Source organism: Diceros bicornis, chromosome 17, assembly GCF_020826845.1.
Source record: "Diceros bicornis minor isolate mBicDic1 chromosome 17, mDicBic1.mat.cur, whole genome shotgun sequence".
In the NCBI taxonomy this organism is placed as follows: Eukaryota; Metazoa; Chordata; class Mammalia; order Perissodactyla; family Rhinocerotidae; genus Diceros; species Diceros bicornis.
The window spans coordinates 17,471,311-17,478,920 of record NC_080756.1 but is presented as its reverse complement, the minus strand read 5'-3'; the positions used below and the strand labels follow the sequence as shown (position 1 = coordinate 17,478,920).

Sequence of the window (7,610 nt, the reverse complement as noted above, 5' to 3'; positions counted from 1 at the left end):
AGGTGGGGTCCTCAACAGAACACTCCTCAGGAAAAGGACCACCAAGTGAACAGCACAACGAGGGGCCGGGAAGAGGGCAGGGCTGAAAGCACAAACTTAGACAGTGCAGCTTCTTCCCCGGGGGACAGAGGGTATCACTGGCTCCAACTAACTGGTTTGGAGAGAAGATATTTCAAAAATTGTATGTGGACGTCCCTTTCCTCCAAAATGCCATCAGAGACACATGACAAGGTTTGACGTGCTGTCAATTAGATGTACAGAGACAGGCTTCTACATTCTGGAGTGGGAGAGTCAAGGGCAGGACTCCATCTTTATCTAAAAGTGAAGCTTGCGATTCCGGCGTCACCTGAGCCAGAACCACCCCTTTCAGAGCTAGAACCTCCCCCTCCAGAACCGTATCCCCCTCCAGAGCCAGAGGCTCCTTTGGAGCCACATACAGAAACGCATCCTCCTCCAGAGCCGTAGCCTCCTCCACCGCCACCTCTGGAGCTTGACCCTCTGCTTCCAGAGGTGTAACTGGTGCTTATAGAGCTGTATCCTCCTCCTCCAGAACTGGATCCTCTACCTCCAGAACCATAGCCTCCAAAGCCGGCCTTGGATGCCACATTTGAAGAAATGGTGCTGCTTGTCACAGCTGCAAAGAAAGATAGTATTACCACAGAAGTTCTGACTGCCTCGGCCTGCCTCCCGTGTCACACCACCCACAGGGCAGGACCACACCCCACCACTTACACACAGTCACGTTGCTGCCGATGTCACCAGACAGCCTGTCAGGAAGAAAGAGAAAATGACTCGTGGCAGAGCACTTGGATTCTGTATACATGTTGTTTTACAACTTCCACCTACAAACGTGCAGGTTAGCTTCTAAAATCAGCCCCCAGGGACCTACAGACCCCGTCTTCTGTGTTGCCAGATCATAGAGATGTGGCAGGCCTCACATTTCTGCATGGCCTGGCATCCCAATCCATCTCAATTTTTTGCTGTCGTAAAAATGATCAAAAAGCAAATTCACCTCTGACTTGGCAACCCGTTTTTATATTTAAATCCATCTTAGGGAGTCTGATATTCAGACTCCAAGCCATACCAGAAATTTTGAGATGAGACTGCACTGTGAACATTACATTCAGAAAGAACTACGACTCTGTACAGCCTCCCCATCCGCCCCCTGCCCCACTCTCCTCTGCTTCATCTGAAATCTTTCCCAATTCCTCTTGCAAGCTGGGGACAGGAGACATGGTCTCGCAGACAGGCACAGAGCAACAGCCTCAGCAAAGCCACTCCCTCCCTGTCACAGTGGCTTGCTGGGGGCCCGGGGTAGCTTTCTCCTTCCTGATGCTTCAGCCAGATTAAATTCACCAGGGATGCTGATAACAGACAAGGGTCTCAGACCACAGAGGAAGGAAAGGTCCCCTTTTAGGGGGTTAAATGATGGTTCTGTTTGTCCTCCAGAAACCTGCAAAGAACTAGGTCAGGCGCCTGCTCTGGGAGAGCATGACTCAGCCAGTCAGCCGGTTCCAACACATGAGCTCCCCATTCTGGGTCACCAGGTGGAGGGAGAGAGGGCCACGCACCCTGCAGGCCGAGAGACCAATGCTTCAGACTGTCTCCGACTAACCTGTTTCCATAGCATTTTGTTTCCTCTTTCAGAAAAGACCAAGATTAACTTATTGCTTAATTTAATTTAATCTGCCTTGTTAGTCATTCCATATTGATAAATCTACAATGTATACAGTAATGCTTTCTGTCCTGAATCTCTGCTTGGGGAAGACAGTGACGTCAGCTCTCAGCCCTCCAAGGCCCTGCCAGCCCCTGCTTTCCCTGTCTTTGCCTCCAGCCCTGGTTCTAGGAGGGAGGAGAAGGTGGACCAGGGTACCCCTTGCCCTCCCGTGCCCCTCACCGGCACTCCTCGCCCTCCAGCAGCTTGCGGTAGGTGGCGATCTCCACGTCCAGGGCCAGCTTGACGTTCATGAGCTCCTGGTAGTCACGCAGCAGCCGGGCCAGGTCCTCCCGAGCCCGCTGCAGGGCCTCCTCCAGGTCAGAGAGCTTGCAGTTGGCATCTTTGAGGGCGTTCTCTCCTCTCTGCTCCGCATCGGCAATGGCTTCTTGCACACTCTTACACTAGAAGAGAAGGTTTCTGTTTGTCCAGAGTGGAGTCTGCCTGGCAGACAGGGAGAGGAAGCAGAGGTGTTTAGGGTGTTGAAAGCCAGAATCTCTGGCCCTGGAAGTGTTGGTGCCCTCCGGAGTTAATGCAAGTCACAAACAACTGTGCTAAGACCTGCTGCTGTCTCTGGGGCATCTTGTTCCCAAGTCACCTTTGACTGGACCCTTAGGCTTTCCCCATAATGACCTCTGATCCTCATCACATGGCGCCAGGGTCATTATCCCATTTTATAGTTGCAAATGGGAACATTCCATGTGGACTGCTTCACAGAACTTCTGTTGCTTATGGAGTCGACTCTCTGCCCACATTATCTCTTCCAAAGCTCTGCCCACATAATCTCTTCCCTGTCCTACCCCAGGCCAGCTCCCTGCAGCACCGCTGCCCTCCATCAGGCAGCTGGCTGGTGCAGGGCCTGTGCCGCGCACGAGTGGGCAGCTGTGCCTGCCACCAACGGCCAGGCAAATGACCTCTTGCTTTGTTATTGTTCTCTTTCACTCGTGTAAGCAATAAAAAGTGAACACAGTTCTTTCCCTGCCCTGATCCTTACTTTAAAATGTCTCTTAGACGCTCTGAAAATAGTTATAAGCCTTAAATTATGCTAAGATCGAGGCGTTTGGGATTAACACATGCTAGATAAGAATTTTTCAGTGTCTCTTCTCTCTCTCTCACACACACACACATGCACACACACGCCTATACACAACCTCCCACCCCACCCCGAGCTCCACTCAACCCGCCCCGGTGCTCAGGGCCACGCCCCACCTGCTTCTTCACGTGGGCGATCTCTCCCTGCAGTCGCTGGATCACACGGTTCAGCTCACTGATCTGCACCTTGATCTCTCGCAGGCTGTCTCCGTGTTGCCCGGCAGTAACCTGGAGCTCCTCATACTGCACGGGGAGAGAGGGACAGTCGCAGCTTGAAGGAAGCTGGGCTTGAGCCAAGGAAAGTCTGATACTGGTTCAGGGAGGGTCAACCAAGCTGAATGTCATGGCTGCATCTGTGGGAGGTGGGGGACTATCTCGCACTCCCCAAAAGGACTCAGTGCCATTCTCGATTGAGGGCATTTGGGGTACCGCGGACACTCTTTCTTGGGAATGATGCCCAACATCCATTAAACAAAAACACCAATAATCCCACTGTACACTTTCCAGCTGGGTGAAACCCAGCTTGTTAGAAGGCACTGTGGCTCTCCCTGCTGTCCTAGCACTTGCCTTGCTGTGGTACAGGGCCTCGGCCTCGGCCTTGCTCCTCTGGGCGATCTCCTCGTACTGGGCGCGCACCTCGGCGATGATGCTGTCCAGGTCCAGGTCCCGGTTGTTGTCCATGGACAGGACCACGGACGTGTCGGTGATTCTCTGTTGCATCTGGGACAGCTCCTGCAACACACAGGAGGTCTGGCCGTGGCTTCCCTGCCCACAGCCAAAGGCTCTCACACTAAACATCATAATCCCACTGGATAGGATTTCAAGGACTATAACCACCATTCCAGGCCTCTGCCAAGGTTGTCCTGAGAATTACGGGAGAGCAGTCTGTATTTCCAAGCCTCCTAGTTAACAGCCTTCCCCATTCTTGCAGTTTTGGTAAGGGATCCCCAGAAAGAAGCCTTAAATTCTACTTCCTGTGTCAGAAGTCGTGCGCGTGCACTTGGGCCGGGGGGGGGGGTCGTATATTACATTTTGGCCTCTGAAGTATGTTGGACATAGGGATGGAAACAGGACAGGTCTCTTCCTAAGGGGAGTTGGACATTTGGGGCACAGAGTGAGGGGAAACTGTCTTAGTGTTTCTTGAGCCTACTTCCTTGGAGGAGAAAGTTCCTCTCCTCCAAGACCTACACCATAGAAGTCCCCTAGTGGCCTGAAATGATGGCATATTGAAGCCAGACAGTCCATAAACCCCACTGGTACCACCTTTCTACCAATCGGGAAGGACTTTCTTTTGGTGGGAAGGGTGGGAAGCAAGGGTCTATCTTCTTACCGTATCAAAGAGGAATTTCAGGAACTCAACCTCCTGGTTCAGCAGGTCCACCTTGGCCTGCAGATCCACCTTGACCTTGTAGGCATTGTCCACATCCTGCAGGAAAAGTCAGGGGCCTCTGGTGAAGCTCATCTCCACCACCACCTTACAGCATTCCATGTATGGGCCCCACCCTCTCTCTGCCCATCTCCTCCTCCCAGTCCCTGTTAGCTGCTCTCCAACATCCCAGGAAACTCAAGTGACCCATGTGCCCACAGGACCTCATTTGGCATAGAGTCTACAATGCACCTCTGCTGGGGGCTCCATGCCCACGTTCACTGTTCACGCCCCTGAGACCATCAGAGCTCTGATGAGACCAAGCTTTGTCCACCGTTCTCTCCCTCCTGCTTGAGACACTGTGTGTTTCCACTGTGGGGCACAATGGCCTCTGGTGGTTTTAACAGTCCTCAACCCTCCCCTCCTGTCTGTCCATCCCACCTCTCCTGAATTTCCCTGGATTTTACACCAAGGCCTCTGCAAGAACCAGGCTGAGAACCCACTTTTGCCTCTTAGCTCAAACCTTTGCCAGCACAACTGACAGCACATTTAAGCAGGCATTCTAAGGAAAGTCTCATTCCTTCCTCAGCTCTGCAGAAGAAGAATAAAATGCTTTCTGTGTTTGCATCTTTCAAAGTCCAATACAGGCTTTAAGTGAGTTGTTGGTGAGAAATGTTCTAGCAAACTCACCAAACATCTCCCAAAGCTTGAACTACAGAGACGCATTTGTTTCCAAGAGAACCAGCCATGGACGTGCCCCACCACTTTCCCTGGCTACTGCTGTTTGCACTCAGAGCTGTTCTTCAGCTGGTCTGTTTGGACACAATGGGCTTCTGAAGCACCCTCATTCCCACCCCAGCCATGACATTCTCTTGCTCACCTTTTTAAGCGTCACAAAATCATTCTCAGCAGCCGTGCGCCTGTTGATTTCGTCCTCATACCTGTTGGGACCCAGAGGACACAGCTGTCAGATTAGTTCTAGTTTGTTTATTTTTTTCTTTTCCTTTCCTTACTGGACTCACCCAAATGACCCCATTCTCTGGGAATATTAAACACTCTTCAGCTGTCTAAATTGAAACTATGATATCCCAAATGAGGATGCTTTTCTATAGATTAACACTCAAACAGGTAAAACGCATGATGTCTGAAGCCCTAAACGTTGTCCTCACAAATAATTGATGAAGATACAGATTCTCTCCCCTCTATCAGCACAAATGCAGTTGGGAGATGAGTGGCTTTCCAGGGGAATGATCGGGTGGCTCAGATCAGTGTTTATCTCACTCAGCATTTACTCTTCTACCTACTTCCTCTTAAAATCCTCAACAAGATCCTGCACATTGCACAGCTCTGATTCTCGTGATGCTTTTTCTGTAGAGAGTGTATCTACATTTCTCTTCAGTTGAGCAATGAACGCCTGGAAGATGGGATCCAGGTTGGGGGTGCCGGTGCCCACGTGGATTTGCTGCAGCAGCTCCCATTTGGTCTGCAGCACCTGGTTCTGCTGCTCCAGGAACCGCACCTGCCGTGACCAGAAGGAAAGCACATGAGCTCTGAGCTGCCCCTCCCACCAGCTGGCCATGCTCGCCAGAGTCAGCTCTGATCCTGCTTCTGGATGTAAAGAAGTCTACACAGCTTCGTCCTCACCAGCTGGATGGCGGATCATACCAGGCAGAGCTTCTGAGCTTCCTGCCTCCACACTTGAAAAGTTCTATAGATTCCTAATGTGACATCTGGCACTCTCTAAGGAGAGAATTCTTTTCTTACTTTACCACCCACTTTTTTGTTGGCAGCTGTTCCCAGGACTCCAGACCATTTCCCTCCCTCATCCTAGGTGAATTCCCGGCAAAGCTCCCACAAATTCTGGGGAAAACCAAAAGCAGGCATCCACTGGCACTGCTGAGTGTGAGAGCACTGGAGGGCAGGGCTCCTCAGTCTGGTTTTTAAGAGCTTTGTAAATTCCTTAGACAGGCTCATCAGCCTTGAAACAGAAGAAAACCCTAGAACACTCCAAAGGGACACCAATAAAAACTTTATGGGTTCCCAAACCGAGAATGCTTCTCTTGGAGGGAGGAATTTCAGATTCAGCTTCTCAGAATTTAATAGAGTAACAACTTCTAGGGAAGGAAAGATTATCTAGGAAGAAGATGTCGTGCGAACCCCTTCCAAAGCCTGCTGTCACTTGGCCTGAACCAGTCGGTCCATTACTTGTCTATATCAGTTTTCCTAAGATTTTCAGAATTTTCCATAAATATTATTTATTTAGGCTGAAACAATAAAGCCAAAGGCACAAATAATTCTTAACTGCAGACTGCTGTGGAAGATGTAGCCCACGAAGCCAGCATCTGTCCTATTTGGATATTGCCAATGACCCAGGCTAGTATGAACACACTGATGACTCCTAAAAGAAACGAATCTCTGTTGCTTGCTTTTCAAGTAGCACTGGAAGTAGGCCACCTTGAGCATCAGTCAGAGCCAACTTCTCATGACTCACCTTGTCGATGAAGCAGGCAAATTTGTTGTTGAGAATTTTGATCTGCTCCCGCTCCTGAGACTTCACGTTCTGGATCTCTGGGTCAACTTTCACATTGAGAGGCTGCAGGAGGCTCTGGTTGATGGAGACTTCGTGGATGCCTCCACCGGGGAATCCTCCAGGCCCAAAGCCACCAGGACCCCCAAAACCTCCAAAGCCACCGCCACCTCCAAAACGGCCTCCACCAAAGCCGCCGCCTCCAAAGCCGCTGCTGCCTCCAAAGATGCTGCCACCTCCAAAACCACTGGCACCTCCGAAACCACCTCCTCTGCCACCAAATCCACCACCAGAGCCAAAGCTTCCACCTCCTCCAGCCACACTAATGGAGATGCTCTTGGTCCCTCCAAGGCCAACAAGACTCCGACTGCCAAAGCCGCCTACACCGAAGCCCCTTCCGCCACCGCCATGGCGGCTCAGGCAGGAGAAGCCAGTGGTCGATCTCCGGCTCCCACCAGAGACCACAGCCGAGCCACTGCTGAAGCCCCGGAATCCTCCTCCACAGCCTCCTCCTCCTCTTCCTCGAGATCTGTACGAGATCTGACAACTCATGGTGCCTTTGCCCGGCAGGGAAAGCTGAAGGATCCTGAGAAGAGTTAAGGATGGAGAGTCCACTATGCTGTTGGGAGGCTGTCAAGGTCCCCTTTTATACCCGCCAACTAGGTGTTGGTGTGCATGGGTGTGGGCCCACTTACGCATGGGTTTGGTCTACCAGGAAGCTACTCCTGGTGAGTGATTATCAAGCTAATAGCCACTAAAAAAGTCTACTAATCAGCTCCATCCCAGAACTTGCTTTGATTGCAAACTTCTCCCGTTTATCTGGGCATCTGTCACGCAATTTGATTTTTGTAAAATCATCAAAAGAGGCCAGGATGTGTGTTTCTCAATCTGAAAAAGGATCTTCTGCAGGA

General features: G+C 51.1%; 1 protein-coding gene across 1 annotated transcript; it reads right to left on the bottom strand.

Annotated features, from left to right (window-relative positions):
* Nucleotides 1-311: 311 nt before the first annotated feature.
* Nucleotides 312-7,251, bottom strand: KRT2 (keratin 2). Its single transcript, XM_058557534.1, has 9 exons — nucleotides 6,664-7,251; nucleotides 5,477-5,691; nucleotides 5,053-5,113; nucleotides 4,137-4,232; nucleotides 3,374-3,538; nucleotides 2,924-3,049; nucleotides 1,898-2,118; nucleotides 733-767; nucleotides 312-634 (listed from the first exon to the last, which is right to left on the bottom strand). Exons 1-9 carry the CDS (start codon nucleotides 7,249-7,251, stop codon nucleotides 312-314), a joined length of 1,830 nt encoding a protein of 609 aa, XP_058413517.1.
* Between the last annotated feature and the right edge of the window lie 359 nt (nucleotides 7,252-7,610).

Excerpts from the sequence above, each read along its gene's own strand:
- KRT2 (XM_058557534.1), bottom strand. The coding sequence starts at position 7,251 with ATGAGTTGTCAGATCTCGTACAGATCTCGAGGAAGAGGAGGAGGAGGC. Across the intron at positions 5,692-6,663 it reads TTGCCTGCTTCATCGACAAG|GTGCGGTTCCTGGAGCAGCA; the intron begins GTGAGTCATGAG and ends TGGTCACGGCAG. Across the intron at positions 5,114-5,476 it reads GTTGAGGATTTTAAGAGGAA|GTATGAGGACGAAATCAACA; the intron begins GTAGGTAGAAGA and ends GGGTCCCAACAG.